The 19,015-nt window shown below is 42.9% G+C and overlaps 1 protein-coding gene across 2 annotated transcripts in view; it reads right to left on the reverse strand.

The window, feature by feature from the left end:
* The window catches only part of cpz (carboxypeptidase Z), a 46,057-nt gene that overhangs the window by 17,319 nt on the left and 9,723 nt on the right, over positions 1–19,015 (reverse strand). The window contains exons 2-5 of one of the 2 annotated variants that reach the window (XM_055645255.1): positions 7,615–7,638; positions 5,463–5,831; positions 3,745–3,942; positions 701–897 (exon numbers count right to left, since the gene is read on the reverse strand). In XM_055645255.1, coding sequence (XP_055501230.1) covers positions 701–897; positions 3,745–3,942; positions 5,463–5,831; positions 7,615–7,638 — 788 coding nt within the window. Of the gene's footprint in view, positions 1–700; positions 898–3,744; positions 3,949–5,462; positions 5,832–7,614; positions 7,639–19,015 lie in introns of both variants that reach the window. The other variant, XM_055645249.1, reaches the window with a different exon arrangement.

The following is a 19,015-nucleotide window of genomic DNA, read 5'->3' on the forward strand; positions in this document are numbered from 1 at the left end:
GTTATTGGTTTGCAGCAAAAATTAATTAATCTATGCGACAGACACAACGAGCTTTTGTATTGTTTACTTTAGGAGTTAAACCAGAGAGGTGGGAGGGTAGAGAAATAAGGACGCATTGAACTATTGCTTGAAAACTCATTGAGAGGCAACAGGTCATTTGGAGAGAATGTGGAGTGGGAGTGTACATCAGAGGGAAGAGGAGATGGTTAGGGGTATACATTTAGAATGTGTTGTGAGATGAAATCAGAAGACATCCTGGCATAAGTGAGACACAAGGAAGTGTTGGTTTACAAAACAAAACAAAGTGCTGGAATAACACAATAGATCAGGCAGCATCATTGGAGGACATAGATAGGTAACGTTACAGTTTGGGTCTGAAGAAAGATCATGGCCCGTACTATTGCCTCTCTGTGTCTTCCAGAGAAGCTGCCTGACCTGCTAAGTTACTCCAGCACTTTGTGTTTTCCAGATGTAAGTATGGGAAGCTGCTGTGAGGTGGTGTTGGGAGACAGGGAGGAATTAATTCAAGATAAAGATAGTTACATTTAATAGAACAGTGCGAGGATTGGTGCAACAAGAGACACCATCAGACATGCTTTTAACAGTATAATCTGCTCCACATGATATAATCAATTTCTGAGCAATTCCACAATATATCGATTGGTATTTGTGTTACTAGGAGCCTACAAAATAACCATACCTCTTCAGATGCTATTTCATATCCATCAGGATTCATAGAAGGTAGAAGATGGATTCTGGTGTTATTGATTAAAGTCTGAACCCTTTGGTTTCCACTTAAATACTCAGAACACAAATACTGTGCGAGATAGATCAGCATCTCTCTTCCCAATGCTTCATTGCCATGCATATTTGCAATGTATTTAAATTCTGGCTCAACTGAAAAATAAAATGAGTTTTATAGTTAATACACCACTTACAGGGTTAGTAAGATTTATTTTGTGAATGAAAGAGGCGACAGTACGGGCCAGTATCTTTCTTCAGACCCAAACTGTAACGTTACCTATCTATGTCCTCCAATGATTGAAATTGAAAGGAACAGTCTGGACTCATATTTGCACCCAAAGTCAAAGGAAAAGGAAAATCTGTGCCTGTCCCACTTAGGCGACTTTTTAGGCAACTGCAGGAGACTATGCAGTCGCCACATGGTCGCCACATGTTCGCGGGTGGTTGCCTGGGAGTCGCCTTCATGGTCATGAGGAGTTCCAGCATTCTGGGAACTAGTCACGGCCTCATTATGGTCACCACAAATTTTTCACCATGTTGATAAATTAACGGCGACTAGAATGAAACCGCCATGGAGAGTAGCGAGAATTCTTGTGTGGTAGGTGGGTCGGCAGGAGGTCCTAGTGGTTTGCCAGGAGGTCGAAGGTTCTCGTAGGTGCTCATAGGTTGTAGTCGGTGTTGATCGGTGAATTTCATTGGCTCATTGGGAAAAACATGTTAGCAGTAGTTTTCAGAACCAAGGATAACCGACCGGTAATGTTAATGTCCGCCAAGCTTTATAGCCGTGTATCTCTGGCTTCTTAAAAGTTGTTTCCACACCTTCTCCCCCCTATCACCCCCTTCTCCCCCTTCTCCCTCCTCTTTTAAAGGACTTGCCGTACACTGTGCTTTTTAGCTTCTTTTAATTACAGTGCCAACCTTCCTGTTCATCACGGTGTGTGTCTGTATCACATTGGCTTTGCACCGTGTGAATTTTACTCAGGCAGTGCTCCCTCCGCTTGCCAAGTCCCCTGCCCGCATAATGGGCTGGTGAAGGAAGTGATGTGTGTGTGTTCCACTCTGACAGTCGCCGCTCCACTTGCCGGTTTTTCAGGCGACTGCCAGCAACTTGACAGTCACCAGCAGTCGCCTGAAAAATCACCTAAGTGGGACAGGCCCATTACTCCATTGGTTTTCTGCCAAGCAGGTAGATTAACTTTGAACAAAGAGATTTCAGTTTGGTTTAGTTCAGAGCTATAGCATGGGAACAGATCCTGTGGCCTGCCAAGTCCATGCCAACCAGCGAACACTCCTACAATAGTTCTTTTCTACACACTAAGCACAATTTGCAGAAACCAATAAATCTACAAACCTGCGCATCTTTGGGATGTGGGCGGAAACACTTATGTGATTCCTCCTAATGGATAAATCAGACCAATTCATAACGAGTTGGTCTCCATTCGTCGTTTTTTTGGAATCATATGGTGCAACAATATTGTAAAAAATAACTGTTTCAGGACTGGACGAGGGTTGGTCAAGATTATAAATAATGATCTCCTTTTCTTTTTTATTTTCTTTTCTTTTCACTATTCTCTCTCTCAACTTTCTTCATTTACTCGTTTTCTTTCTTCACACACTATATATTTCACATCTTTCTATCCTTTACTATCTAACTTCTTTTTCTTATTCTCATCTTTTTTCAATGTAACAAAAAAAAAAAAAAGTTGTACATAAAATGTATTATGAAAAAATATATTAGGCACTTTGGTGCCATATGACTGTACTTACTTCTAATAAAATAAAATATAAAAAAAAAAAAAAAAATCTTTGGGATGTGGGCGGAAACCGAAGCACCTGGCAAATACCCACACGGTCACAGGGAGAATGTACAAACTTAGTTAAAATGGCACCTGTAGTCAGGATTGAAGCCACGTTTTTGGCGCTGTAATGCAGTAATTCTACCGCTGCACAACTGTGCTGCCACTGTACCATCAGATCTGAATAATTTTGTTTTCTATTTAGCTTAAATAATTTAATGTAAAATTGCACTCTGATTTTAAGCTCCCCTTCGTACGCCCCTGGAATAGGGTTTTAAAAATTCCACTTCCAGGCTCCAGGAGATCAAAGGGGGACACGGTGTGGGGGAGGGGCACTCTAGTTTAGAATCCTCTGGCCAGGGGATAAGTCTGTGTTTGTTTGTTTGTTCGTTCGTTCCGGTGAAGGCGCTGTGCCCACAGCAGTCAGACAACACTCGCTTGTCTTTTTCTTTTATTTCACTTTTAATTTAATTTTAATTTCAAGTCTTCGTGTACCTTGCTGTATGTTATGACTGTGGGCAGACCAATTTCCCTCCGGGGATGAATAAAGTTCTATCGTAGCGTATCTTAAATCGCTATTTCCCAGGCCATTTAATTATTACTTTCCCCAGGTGCACCCCTTGAAAGCCTCATTCAAAAAACAGGTAGATGCATAACTCAACTCCACAACAGGGGAAGTCCCTCTGGCAACTGCCATAGCTGATACAAGTCAGGTTAATTGAGTATCAAAGATCAGCACCTGGAGAACTTGTTGCAGGCTGGAGGCTTTAGGGATGTCCATGCCAGAGACCTTGAGGGCCCAACCATCCCTGGCCACCCATCCCTGCCCACCCATCCATGGGCACCCCTCTGATCCTGCTGGAACCCCTAAACTCTCGAGACTCTTTTCATTAGTTCTTAGCCATGGTCTGCTGTTTTTATTTTGTACTCCAAGTCTTCCTTGTTGTGAATATAAGTTAATTAAGAAGTTATTTAAATGGTGCCATGCTTCTGCAATGCTGTTGAATATGGCATTGGGTTTCGTAAGGCAAATGCTAAATCCTCAGATCAATTTGAATAAAATCCACTATGGTCAAATAACAGTGACAACAATATGTAATTTACTTTTCCCCAGGTTTGAGTAAAATTACTCCACAGAATAAAGAAAGACGCTGAAAGGAAGGCTGAGAGAAGAAGCAGCAAAAATAATAAATGAGCTACTCACACATTTCATGCTGCCCAGGATTGTTTGAGAATTCAATTACAAAAAGTTCTTTGCCTTCAAAACTGCGGCCAATACTGTACAAAACTGAGATATCTGCACACAACGAGGCTGTCTGCTTCAACAGCTTTGACATCTCCATGTAATCGTGGTGTCTGAATTCTAAGGTGAAAGCTGGCTCATCAAGATCATCTGTCAAGCCTGTATCTGTCAAAAGAAAATTTATATTCCAAACTCCAGTATGTATAATTTTGACAGATTAACCAAATTGTTTGTAAATGTACAACAAGTCTGATGTGTTCTATTCTACCCTGCTCGATTAATTTTCCTTTTAGGCATTGGTCAGTTTTGCACATGGATTTAGCGAGTGAGAAAATATCCCCCTTATTTCTTACAAATCAAAAATCTGGAGATCTGTACAGTAGCGTCTGATCTGACATTGTCCTACTTACAGCTTGACACTAGTTCGGATAAACCACAAGTGTTTTCAGACCACGTGGCTGATAGGAACACGAGCTACTGTAGATAAATTGGCAGCTTGACTTGCTACAGTAATTCTGCTCAAATGCAAACCAGCTAGCTTCCTCTACTGACTAAAAGAATTTGGGGGAAGGGGGAGCAAAGTGCCAACTCAGTTACCTGTAGGCCAGAAAGAAACAGTTTTCAAGACCCACAGATAAATACTTATATGTGAACAATTCATATTACGAGCGTACATTCATAGGAAATTTACATTTGGCTTGATCTTTCTTGATAGCAGTGTTTTATGAACAGTGATCAGGCCTGCAACAGTACAATACATTTAACAATGATTTCATGGGCACTACTCAGGATCATGCTGCCATATCAATAGTATTGGGCAGCCATAATGAGCTCATAACCAGGTAACTGTTCGGTTAACTGCTGATACTGAATTTGAGAGACTATTCAATGCAGGGTAAAAATGTACAAATTGTTTATCAAACTGTATAGTGTGTGCAGCATTTAAAAGTTTACAATCGTTGTTTTAAAGAGTTGTGCAGGCATGTTTATTTTTACACAGACTCCAAGTGCTTGGAATGCTTTGCCAGGGGTGATGTTGGATGCAGATTTAATACTGGCAGATTTGATTGGAGGCTTTAAGATAGGCACATGGAAATGCAGAGAATAAAGGGATATGGACCACACGGTGGCAGAGATAACTTCAACCTGGTATCATGTTTGGCATGAACATTGTGAGCATCTCTTACATGTCACCTTTGCCTGACGCATGTTCGTTCTGATGCTGCCTGACTTGATTAGCAAGTCTAGGGTTTTCTGCATGAAGTTTAAATTTGCAATATGTTTCTTTGTTTAAGAGAAAGAGCATGGAAAACAGGTCCTTCAGCGTACCGATTCCATGCTAACCATTGATTAGCCATTCACACTGATTCTATGTTAACCCACTTTCACATCCACTCCCTACACGTTAGGGGTAGTTTACAGAAGCAAATTAACTTACAAACTCCCATGTTATTTGGATGTGGGAGGAAACTGGGGCACCTGGAGGAAACGCACGCGGTCACGAGGAGAATGTGCAAACTCCACATAGACAGCACCTGAGGCCAGGGTCAAATCTGATTCTCTGGCACGGTGAGGTAGCGGCACTACCAGTTGTGCCTTTGTGCTGCTGCTATGTGGAAGCTGGTAAACAAATGCTATTTTACAATAATCTATCCCTTGTTAATTGAATATATACCTACCCGAGTATTTCCCCACAGGGTCGTAGCATCCCTCTTCTTCACTTACAAAGAACCGGTCGCAGTCCAGGAAATATGGCCAAGCCATTTTTATCATTTCAAATGCATGCTGGCAGTCTCTTTTAAGTGCCTCGCAGGAATATCTGCAGGGTTTCAGAAGCACATTGTTTTCACATCGTGGCGCTAAGATGGAACAGCCCAACAACTTGAGGTCGAAAGTGCATTCCCCATTCAGCAAGTTGTCCAGGACACTAATGAGTGCGTACTCTGCACTCGTCTCAACTTCTGCTCTTGACAGTTGACCAATTAGGTTGGGAAACAAAACGGTTGGGTAGGACGCACAGTAGTTTAGATGGTTGGTCACGCATTGTGCTGAGGAAACATAAAATGCATTAAGCGGCTTAGGTAAATAATGCAAAGAGTTTCACTTAAATCAGGTTTGATGATATTATTTAAATGAATATACACCAGACATTGCAGGAATTTTAAAAAGAAAATCATAATAAGCAGAAGTGCCTTTGGTTTTGTGATGTGTTTGATTAGTTCACATTTAGACACCATCCATTTCAAAGGCAGGCACAGGATTTTCAATTTAGTTTGCAAACTTTGGAAGTAGCATGCACCTTCCTCTGTAGACATGGGGCAAGGTGTGCACACGCATTCACAGCTTTAGGCGGTATATCTCTCCCCCTTCCCCTCTCCCTCTCCATATATCTAATTATAATCATAATCGCAATTTATCTATATCGATATCTGTATATCTATATCAATTGTTCTCAATGTTGAGAGGTGGGACTCCACTTGCTAGCTCCCTCTCCCCATCTTTATGTACCTTTTACTGTTGATTTGATAGAACGATGGAACTGGTAATGAAAAGCACCATTCAGGAATTAAATACTTGTCACCATTTTACAACACCAGATTTACATCACCAATATTGTGGTACCATGGTATTTTGTTCTGGACTTTAGTATTTTTGTTTAGAGATACTGTATGGAAACACACATTTGCCCCTCCCGCCTTGAGTCCACACTGAACATCACAGTGGTTCAATGTTATCCCCATATCCGCAACCACTGCAATTTTGCAGAGGTCAAATAACCTGCAAACCTGCATGACTTTGGGATGTGGGAGGAAACTGGAGCACCCAGAAGATGCCCATGTGCTTGCAGGGAGAATGTGCAAAATCCACACTGACAGTATCCAAAGTTAGGTTTGAACCCGGGTCTCTGAAAGCTACTCTACCAGCTACGCCACTGTGGCACTTAAAGTGAAGCAGGCTTAAGTGAGGGCATGATTTTTTGAAATGAAATACATTTATTGTCATTGCACAACAACTGTACAACAAAATTCCATTGCATCTCCTTCGGTGTGTACATAGAAGACACAGGATAAAAGATTTAAAAAGAACAAAACACAACAGCCATTGACTCACATATACACCAGATCAGTAAAGAAAAATAATAAATAGGTATTAAAAATATTTTAAAAGAATATTGCGCATTATCTTGCACCCCGAATTATATTGTGCTTCCCCCAGTGTTCTCTGTTAGAGTTAAGTTATTTTATCGCACCTGGGTATAAACTATTTTTTAGTCTACAGGGACCTGTTTCAGAGACCTGTTTCACCTCCCAGAGGGTAGCAGAGTGAAAAGGTGGTTGGCAGGGTGGGATGTGTCCTGCTTGATGTTTGTGGCCTGGCGCAAGCATCGGGCCCTGTATATGTCATCCAGGGAGGGCAGTTGAGCGTTTGTGATGCTCTGTGCAGTTTTAATAACTCTCTGCAGCGCCCTCCTCTCAGCCACAGTGCAGCTAGCAAACCACACCAGGATGCCATAGGAGAGGATACTTTCCACGGCACACCGGTAGAAGGACAGCAGCAGCGGCTGTGAGACGTTTGCTCTCCGCAGAGACCTCAGGAAATACAGCCGCTGCTGTGACTTCTTCACGAAAGTGACGGTGTTCATTGTCCATTTGAGGTCCTGGGAGATGTACATTCCCAGGGACTTAAAGTCAGTGACTGTCTCCACCATGTCTCCTTTGATGTAGAGAGGAGCAGGTTCCTCTCTCCTCCTCCTGAAGTCAATAACAACAGCCTAGACATGTGACATATATTTCACCAAAAAATTTCAAAGCTAAAAACATGTGCCCTTACCTGTCTCAGCAGACTGACATCGACCTGAAAGAAATAAGAGTAGTGTATAATATAAATGGATAAAACCCACAGGAGGGGAGACCATCCATGGGAAAGAAATCCATGGGAAAGAAATGTAGGAAAGACACATAACATAGATACATAGATGCATAAACAATAGGTGCAGGAGTAGGCCATTTGGCCCTTCAAGCCAACACCGCCATTCAATGTGATCAAGGCTGATCATCCCCAATCAGTACCCCGTTCCTATTTTCTCCCCATATCTCTTGATTCCGCTAACCCTAAGAGCTCTATCTAACTCTCTTTTGAATGCATCCAGTGAATCAGCCGCCACTGCCTTCTGAGGCAGAGAATTCCACAGATTCACAACTCTCTGGGTGAAAAGGTTTTTCCTCATTTCAGTTCTAAATAGCCTACCCCTTATTCTTAAACTGTGGCTCCTGGTTCTGGACTCCCCCTACATCGGGAACATTTTTCCTGCATCTAGTCTGTCCAATCCCTTAATATTTTTATATGTTTCTATAGGATCCCCACCCATCCTTCTAAATTCCAGTGAATACAAGCCCAGTCGACCCATTCTTTCATCATATGGCAGTTCCGCCACCCTGGGAATTAACCTGGTGAACCTGTGCTGCATTCCCTCAATACGAAGAATGTCCTTCCTCAAGTAACAAATAAATAAAATTCACCCAAAGTTAAAGTATATCCAAGCAATTTAATTAATGTCCTGTATTTCATTGTTGAACATCATGTGCTATTTATGAACGAATATTTGCTTTCGGAAGCCATAAACTGGCAATATGTAATTCAGCTCCCACCTCTGCTCTTTCCTCAGTTCAGGCAAAGCAGGTACTGCATCTGTAAATGTAATCCAAACTTATGGGTCAGACTGAACTACCTCACAGACTGCCACCCATCTGGCCCCTCATGGGCACTTTGTCTTCAGATTCTACTTTGTTGCATTGATGCAGCCCCCAGCAAGCAGTGACCATGATGGAAACACAAGATGCTGCAATCTGGAGCTAAATAAGTCAAATGCTGGAGGAACTCATCGAGTCGAGCAGCAACGTTTGAGGCAAAGAGATAGTCAACCTTTTTCGGACAGGACTCTCCATCAAGACTGAGCGCAGAGGGAAGATAGCCAATATATATATAGAAATGAGATGGAGTGGTGAAACGCCAGCAGGAACCAGGCAACAGATGGAAACAGATAAGGGTGGTACGAGTTGATGGGCTGATGGAGCAGGTGGGAGAGAGATAGAGGTTGATAGGTGGGAACTTACGAAAATAGAAAAAATAAAAAAGATATTCGGGAAGGGGAAGGGGAAGGGGAAGGGGGAGAGAGGGAGAGAGGGAGGCTGGCAGGTGAAAGGTGGAAAACGTTGTGCAGATGGAACCACATGAGGGAGGTTCATGTGGTTCCATCAACCTAACCACATCAACCTAACCACATCATTAGGTTGATGAGTTTAGATAACGGGAGAGCGAATAGAAAACGTGAACACAGGGAGAGAAGGAGAGTTTAGGTGGACTGTTGGGAGTGGGAAAATAACATACATGGTGTGGGAAATCTGAAATTGGATAATTTGATGTTCATACTATTAGGTTGTTGGCTGCCCAAGTGGAATATGAGGTACTATGCTAATTTGCATTTGGTTCCCCATGGCAGTGGAAAAAGCTGAAGTCAAACAGGCTAGCATGGGAATGGGAAGGGGACTTGAGAAGACTTACAATTAGAACCTCAAGGTGGAGGTGCTCTGCAATCTGTTCCACTCTGAGGGACCTAACCACATCAACCTAACCACATCATTAGGTCACCTGGAGGGACCGTTTAGATAACCCTGGAGAGCTAAGGGATAAATGTTGAACCCTAGTTGCAGCAGGAAGTAACAGAATGTGAAGCTATGTAGGTGGCAGCTGCAGTTGGGAGTGGAAAATAAAAGTACAGTTTCGCTCTTGGTTTTGGTTTTGATGTACCCATCTTTATTTTGTCAAATATATGTTATTCATAAACCACAATTTAAGAGTTTTGGAGGGATATAGATCTGCAGGTAGAGATAAATTGGTCTTGCATCATGTTTGACACATAAATTGTTTAATATATTAGGTTAGTTTTAGAAATAAACATGGAAACAGGCCCTTTGTCTCCCCAAGTCCTTGCCAACCAGTGAACCCCGCACATTAACACTACCCTAGACACACGCGGGATAATTGTTACATTTATACCAAGCCAATTAACCTACAAACCTGTACGTCTTTGGAGTGTGGGAGGAAACCGAAGATCTTGGAGAAAACCCACGCAGGTCATGTGGAGAACGTACAAACTCCGTACAGACATGCACCCGTTGTCGGGATCGAACCAGGGTCCTCTGGCGCTGTAAAGCAGCAGCTCGACCACATTGCCACCGTGCCGCCGTGCACTTGCTCCTGTGCCATTTTCTAGGTGCTAATTAAATGTGGTACCCTTTTATTGTCAAAAATTGTTGTTATTATTTTAATCAATAGTTTTTTAACTGCCTCTGAGAAAACTATGAATGATTCCTTTGACTACAGTGAGCTGAGGTTTCCGCTACCCGAGGCCTTGTTAGTGCTGGCGGCCCATTCTGCTTCACACAGTGGCCATGGAAGAGGCTTCCAGCATGCCCTTCTTGTTGGGGCTGCAGCAGAGTGGTGCACAATGGACCTGGCTAGATTGGTGGGAGAATGATTTGCTGCAATGGCACACTCATGAACGGCCAACAACGCCATCATCTTTAATTAAAGTGAACATATACCTATTCACCAGTCAAATAGTGTCCTAATTAGTGGTGTATTAATTTAAATTTGTTTATTTAGGCAGGACACATTGAACTCAGATTTTGTAGATATATGTGCATGCGCATCCATTATTATCCCATTTATTGATACTAGGGTAGATTTTTGGTAACCTGCGCGGAAAGCAGTCTTTATATGTTTTTAGTTTAGAGATACAGAGTGGAAACAGACCCATCAGCCCACCAATCGCCACACATTAACAGTATCCTACACACACTAGGGACAATTTATATTTCTACCAAGCAAATTAACCTACAAACCTGTACGTCTTTGCAGCGTTGGAGGAAACTGAAGATCTTGGAGAAATCCCATGCAGTCACGGGGAGAACGTACAAACTCTGTACATACAACACCCGTAGTCATGATTGAACTCTGGTCTCTGGCGCTGTAAGTGCTGCAAGGCAGCAACTCTACCACTGTGCCACCGTGCCACCCTTACTTTCCTTTTTGTTCATGCTGGGTTATTTTAATGTTGGGAGATTCAATAATTAGTCTTGGTTCCCCAGAGCTACAGAGGAGATTATTGGCAGATGCATCAATCCTTGGTAAATATTCACGAGGCTGGATACAGGCTGGGATCACAGAGCCAGGTATCACTTGAGCACCCATTGATAATAGGGAGTCAGGCAAACTCATGGATCTGGAATTCTTCCTGATTTTAATGCCTCATTTAAGTGAAGCTGTGTGGTATGTTCAGCACTGACAGGCAGGCTTTTGCATTGGGACAAGAATTTAGCTGTGGGAAGCGCCCACGAACGTTGCTCAAAGATGTCAGAGCAGCAAGAGGAAGGCTAAAGGCATGATGGTGATAGGAAGAGCTGAATGGGATTAGCTGAAATGTGAGGGTAGAAAGCTTAGAGATTTTCATTGGCGAGATGATGGAGGTGGGTAAGATTGCTGCACACCTTGCCTGTTGTTGGTCCATGAGGAGATTAGAGATATGCATAATTGTAAAATTCAAGTGATCTAATTTAAGCTAATGACTGAGTTATACAACATTGAAACAGATCTTAGGTCCAACTGAATCTTCTTCTTCTTCTTCTGAGCTTATAGTCGGCAGGGCAGTACTCTGCATCTCGCCAACTTTTATGGGCCTGGCCCGCTTAGGTGATTTTTCAGGCGATTGCAGGTTGCTGAAAAACCGGCAACTGGAACGGTGATTGGAACAGCGACTGTCAGAGTGGAACACACACACACACACACACACACTGCTTCCTTCACCAGCCAGTTATGCAGGCGGGGGACAGGGCAGGCGGGGGGAACGCTGTCTGAGTGAAATTCACACGGTGTAAAGCCAATGTGATACAGACACACAACGCAATGAACAGGAAGGTTGGCGCTGTACCTAAGATGGTGAAAGCACAGTGCACGGGAAGGGTCACGTAAGTCCTTTAAAAGAGGGGGGGAGAGGGGGGAGAAGGGGGGGAGAAGGAGTTGAGACAAATTTTACGAAGCCAGAGATACACGGCCGTGAAGCTCAGCGGACATTAACATTATCGGTCGTTTAACCTTGATTCTGAAAATATTGTTTATGGTTTTTTTTCCCAATGAGCCAAAGAAATTCACCAGTCAGCACCGGCAAAAACATATGACAACCAGTGACAACCTTCGACCTCCTGGCAACCCACTCCCACTACGGCACGAGAATTCTCGTTACTCTCCATGTCGGCCTCAATCTGGTCTGGTCTGGTCTCGAAGGAGGAGGCGTGGTGAACTCAGGCTCTTCCTGCAGTTCACCCTTTTCTCAAGAGGAGGCGCTGGTGGTCTCAGGCTTATCCTGGTGACCAACCGAGTCCACGTCGACCTGCAATCCCCTTACACTGACGCTATCCGACTTACACTGGTGTCAATTTACAATTATGCCAAGCCAATTAGCCTACAAACCTGTATGTCTTTGGAGTGTAGGAGGAAACCAGAGATGCCAGAGTAAACCCACACTGGTCATGGGCAGAACGTACAATCTCCACACAGACAGCACCCGTAGTCAGGATTGAACCCGGGTCTTTGACGCTGTAAGGCAGCAAGTCTACTGCTGCCCCACCACAACGTCCAAAGTAGGAGAGTCTAAGAACAGAGGGCAACCTCAGAATAAAAGGATGTTCCTTTAGAATGGAGATGAGGATTAATGTATTTAGTCAGAAGGTGGTGAATCTGTGGAATTCATTGTCACAGACGGATGTAGAGACCAGGTCAGTGTATATTTTTAAAGCGGAGATTAATAGATTCTTGGTCAAAGGTTACAGGGAGAAGGCAGGAGAATGGGGTTGAGAGTGAAAGGTAGATCAGCCATGATTGAATGGTGGAAAAGACTCGATGGGCTAAGTGGCCTAATTCTGTTTCTATGATTTATGAACAGCAATACTTCAAAGCCAATGTGTTTTCAACTGCAGAAATGTCTATATTTCAGAAATATCCTATTGGTTGTTACACATTCTAGGATGTCCTGGGATTGTGAAAGGTGGAATCATGACACAGTGACAGAGGATAGCACTACTGCTGCCTGCATGGAATAGTTACATTCTCCCTGCAACACTGAAGCTTTCCCTTGGATACTGATGCTTCCAAACACTGGCAGGTAGGCCCTTTTTCTCCAGTTTGATTGAAAGATACAGCTTTGAAACATGCCCTTTTGCCCAATGTGTCCACGCCAATCATCGATCATCAGTTTTCGCTAGTTCTATTCTAGAAAGTAATTTCTCATCCAATCTTTACAAGTTAAGGGCCTGTCCCACTTGGCCATCATTTGCGCGCATGGTGGGTGATGACATAGGCAGTGACGTGCAGCTGCGCACAGCGTCGCAGGATTTTGTGATGTACAAAATCTTCCTGCGCCATCTGCGTGACACGCAAATGACGGTCAAGTGGGACAGGCCCTTTAGGGGCAATTTACAGGGAGCCAATTAACCGACAAAACTGCATATCTTCGGGGCATGGGAGGAAACCAAAGCACCCAGAGGAAACCCACGCAGTCACAGGGAAAATGTGCAAACTCCACGCAGGAAGCATCTGAGGACAAGATCGATTCCCGGTCTTTGGCGCTGTGAGGCAGAAGTTCAACCGCTGTGAAACAGTGTAGAAAAATCAGATGTGAGTTGGGAATGGGCTGGTAAATTATAGTCATAAATTGATACAGTGTGGAAGCAGGCCCTTCAGTCCAACTTGCCCACACTGGCCAACATGTCCTAGCTACAGTAGTCCCAGCTGCCTGCGCTTGGTCCATATCCCTCCAAACTTGTCCTATCGATGTACCTGTCTAACTGTTTCTTATACGTTGGGATAGTCAAAGCCTCAACTACCTCCTCTGGCAGCTTGTTTCATACACCCACCACTCTTTGTGTAAAAATGTTACCCCTCAAATTCCTATTAAATCTTTTCCCCTTCACCTTGAACCTATGCCCTCTGGTCCTCGATTCACCTACTCTGGGCAAGAAATTCTATGCATCTACCCGATCTATTCCTCTCATGATTTTATACTCCTCTATCCTCCTGCACTCCAAGGAATAGAGACCCAGCCTACTCAACCTCTCCCTATAACTCCGACACTCTAGTCCTGGCAACATCCTTGTAAATCTTCTCTGGACCATTTCAAGCTTGACAATATCTTTCCTATAACATGGTGCCCAGAACTGAACACAAGACTCTAAATGAGGTGTCACCAACATCTTATACAACTGCAACAAGACCTCACAACATCTATACTCAAATTGATAAAGATGTGACAGGAAAATATATTGTATGGATTATTGTGGATGGGTGCTTGATGATTGGTGTGGACATGATGTGTCGAAGGCCAGTTTCCTTGCAGTATGACTCTTTAAATAGAAATATTTCCTTTTTCTTCCAAATCAGAAAACTAACGTATAATAGGCTCCTTCAAGAACATCCCAAGGGTGACTGTAAAATTGGGCATGATTGTTAGATTAAATATTCAAAGAATTAAATACCTCAAATCTACTGGGAAGGTGATAAAATATAGGCAGTTGAAGACAAATATCCTTTTCATAACCCATTACATTTGGTACAGATGTACTAATAATAGCTATGATAAATTATTGTCACTAATTTGATTGTGATTAGCCTTTACATTGCATAGACTTACCAGTGGTAATGAAAACCTATGCTGAGTGTACTTTAATGTGAATTCCCTGAACTTGTAGTCTAATTACAAATTTCAATATTTCAATATGACATGGAACAAGGCCATTTTAGCCCATTGAGTCTGTAACAGAGTAATTCCATTTTCAAGCAATTTTCTCATAACTTATTCTCTCTAATTTCCCACCAACTCTCTCCAGATTCTCCCACTCAACTATGCACCAGGGAAATTGTACAGTGGACAATAAGCAGACCAACCTGCATGTCTTTGCGATGTGGGAGGAAATCCAAATGGTCACTGACAGAGCACGCAATCACCAAACGCAAAGACGCCAGTAGATCGGCGACATCAAACGCAGACCACGTGATCGTTTAGCTGAATACCTTGACTCAGTCTGCCTGGGTCGATGCAATCTCCTAGTTGCTAAACATTTTAACACCCCCTCACATTCCCACACTGTCCTTTTTTTGTCCTGGGCCTCCTTCGCTGTCAGAGTGAAGCCATTGGAGGAACAGCACCTCATATTTCGCTTGAACAGCTTACAACCCAGCAGTACGAATATTGATTTCTCTAACTTCAGTGAATATTTATGAGGCAGAGATAGATAGATTTTTGATTAGTACAGGTGTCAGAGGTTGCGGGGAGAAGGCAGGAGAATGGGGTTAAGAGGGAGAGATAGATCAGCCACGATTGAATGACAGAGTAGACTTGATGGGCCTAATGGCCAATTCTACTCCTATCACTTATGACCTTATGACTTTATGACCACCGAATAAACAGGCTACTAAATGCATCTTGTTTATAACTGCTGTCTTTGTGTGACAAAGACATGAATCAGTCCTGAGTCTGCTTTTCCAGTCTGAAATCCACTATTTTGTTCATTCATGTCTTCAGCAGATGACTCACAAATTGCCACTTTCAAACGCTCTCTATTTTGCTTCAGGGTTCCAGTGACACACAGAAGGCAAGTAAAACAATTTGTTTATGCCAAGAGCCATGCCATCTTTTGTTTCTCAATCAGAACACACTTGAATGCAACAATCCTTCAAAATATATATTTTTAAAAGAGCCACATGTTCTTTTGTAAGAACAGTACTGTATCCATGGCATTTGAGTGTAAATCTGCCGTTCACGGTTTCATACAAGTCATAAATGTGTGGATTCAGGTGCCACATGAAGTCGATCCTGTCAACACAATGCAGTAAAGTGAATGCAGGAATCAATGCTGCTATTACGGAAAGCATGTCTATAATTGAGGAGGTGACAAATGAATTAACAGCAACATTCCAGAAGTAACTGGAAATCACGAATTGGAAAGTAATGCCCCTGTCCCACTTAGGAAACCCGAACGGAAACCTCTGGAGACTTTGTGCCCCACCAAAGGTTTCCGTGCGGTTCCCGGAGGTTCCCAGAGGTTTTTGTCAGTCTCCCTACCTGCTTCCACTACCTGCAACCTCCGGCAACCACCTGCAACCTCCAGGAACCGCACGGAAAGCTTGAGTGGGGCGCAAAGTCTCCAGAGGTTTCCGTTTAGGTTTCCTAAGCGGGACAGGGGCATTAGAGAGGAACTCAAGAATTACAATTACCAGGGCAGACTGATACTGAGGAGCTCTGATTATCTGATTTGACTTGTCTCTGGGCCCTGATGGACTTTAACACAGGACCTTAACAGAAGCGGCCTGTGAGAAAGCCGATGTAATGCTTGTAGACTTTAGATTTTAGACACACAGCGCGGAAACAGGCCCTTCGGCCCACCGGGTCTGCGTCAACCAGTGATTACCCCAAACATTAACACTATTCTGTGGGTTTTTCCAGATGCATTGCTTTCCTCCCACAATCCAAAGACATACAGGTTTGTAAAAATTGGAAATTGTTCCTAGTGTGTAGGGCAGTGTTAGTGTACAGGGTGATCGCTGGTCAGCGTGGACTCAGTGGGCTGAAGGGCCTGTTTCCACGCTGTATCACTAAAGTTTAAAGCCGCTGCCTCACAGCGTCAGAGACCAGGGGCCGATCCTGATCTTGGGTGCTGTCTGTGTGGATTCTGCATGTTCTCACTGTGACCGTGTGGGATTTCCTTTTGGTGCTCTGGATTCCTCCCACATCCCAAAGATGAGTGGGGTCGTAGATTATTTGGCCTCTGTAAATTGTCCCTAGTGTGAACTGGTGATCGGTGGTCGGTATGGGCTTGGTAGGCTGAATGGCCTGTTCCTATGGTGTATCTTTCAATCAATCAATTGGAGGTTGACTGGCCAATATGAAACAAAGATCTCACAGGATATAGTGCACCATAGGAATCAGTGGTGGGGACTCATTTTATATTACAATTTACATAAATTACGTGGCAGAGGGCACAAGGGGTGTATGCTCAATTTGCGAATGTCTCAAAGACTTAGATAGGTAAATTGTGAAGAGGATGTTAGGGGTAGTCAAAGATTCATTGAGTTAAACAGCAGGGAAACTGGTCCTTTGGCCCGTTTTGCCTTGGCTGACCAGGATGCAAATCTAAGCTAATTCCATTGGCCTATGTTTTGCCAATATCCCACAAAGCTTTCTTTTCTATCTATTACATTATTCCCTTTATCAAGTGTCTGTACACCATGAGTGGCTCGATTGTAATCATGTATTGTCTTTCCGCTGACTGGTTAGCGCACAACAAAAGCTTTTCACTGTACCTCAGTAAAAGTGACAATAAACTATTTGTTAAAGTATGGTAATTGTACCTGTCTCGACTTGCCATTGCCACCTCGTTTGGCAGATTGTTTAATATACCCATCACCCTATGTGTGAAACATTTTCTCCCTCAGATTCTCTTTAAATCTCTCTCCTGTGAACGCTAACCTCTGCCCAGTAGGTTTATGCTAGGGAAAGGACTGTGGCTTGTTGGGGAATATTCAGGAGTTAGAGAAATATGTGGATATGAGATACATATTAAAATAACAACCAAAATGCCAAAATAACCTGTTTGCAAGTTAACGTGTAATAATAATTTAAGCCTCTCCACACCACTTGTTGGGTGAGGGACATTTTGATCAGTGTCATTGAAGACAATGGATGAATGCACGTGGCAATTAGCCCTCATTGAAACCTCCATGATGATGAGATCAAGGAAAGCATTAAGTTGCCCTGTTGAACATTAACGCACTGTTAAAAGCATTTCCCTGTTTATGTGGTCATTTAATAGTTTGATGTTTGTGTATCTAAGGAGCCATCCATCAACACTGTTACAAAGGAGGTCTGAAGAAGGCTCTCTACCCGAAATGTCATTTATTCATTTTCTCCAGAGATGCTGCATGACCCACTGAGTTACTCCAGCATTGTGTGTCTATCCTTGGTGTAAACCAGCATCTATAGTTCCATCCTACACGTATTTTGGGTGTCCGGGATCTGTCCACAGATGCTTCCAGACCATCCATATGAATTACTTTGTCCCAGCAATTGAGTGTGAATATTCAGAGGTGTTTTTGCAGTTCTAGTAGGCAACCAGAGTAAACATGTATTTCTGCAAAGTTACCTGCAACATTCAAATTGTTAAAGCTATGTAGATATTAATAGCCATTAAAACTGTAATTAATCATTTATTGAGTAGGAAATAGACAATAGACAATGGACAATAGGTGCAGGAGTAGGCCATTTGGCCCTTCGAGCCAGCACCGCCATTCAATGTGATCATAGCTGATCATCCCCAATCAGTACCCCGTTCCTGCCTTCTCCCCATATCCCCTGATTCCGCTATTTTTAAGAGCCCTATCTAATTCTCTCTTGAAAGCATCCAGAGAGCCTGCCTCCACTGCCCTCTGAGGCAGAGAATTCCACAGACTCACCACTCTCCGTGAGAAAAAGTATTTCTTCGTCTCTGTTCTAAATGGCTTACTCCTTATTCTTAAAATGTGGCCCCTGGTACTGGACTCTTAAACTGTGGCCCTTGGAACGAACTGCAGATGCCGGTTTAATTCAAAGATAGACACCAAATGCTGGAGTAACTCAGCAGAACAGGCAGCATCTCTGGTTAAAAGGAATGGGTGATATTTTGGGTCAAGACCCTTCTCCAGATCTGATCTAAATGATGTTAATCATTTATTGTTGTCTTTGTGTTTAACAAAAATATAAAAATGTGATGTACTTTGAGTTTAGAGATTACATCGAGAGGATCTCCATGAGAATTGTGGTTTGGCTTGATGAACAAAAGGTTTTCATAACATCCAGCTTCAGTCTCTGGGTGGTTTCGTCCATGTTTACTCCCACGCCTTTATAAACATCTATAAGGTGACTCTTCAATCTCCTTTGCTCTCAGAAAAAGAATCCCAGTTTATCTGGTCTATCCTTACATCTCAAGCCTTCTGGTCCATATAGACAGTTAATGTGAGTGGAAATGATTCTGGCAAATGGAGAAATGTAAGAAATGTGAAATTAGCCATTTTGGCAAAAAGACAATCGATTTTAAAAATATTGTGAAAGATTTAATACTTTGGAGATGCAAAGTATTTGGGGGTC

The sequence above is a fragment of the Leucoraja erinacea genome, chromosome 1 (assembly GCF_028641065.1).
Source record: "Leucoraja erinacea ecotype New England chromosome 1, Leri_hhj_1, whole genome shotgun sequence".
In the NCBI taxonomy this organism is placed as follows: domain Eukaryota; kingdom Metazoa; phylum Chordata; class Chondrichthyes; order Rajiformes; family Rajidae; genus Leucoraja; species Leucoraja erinaceus.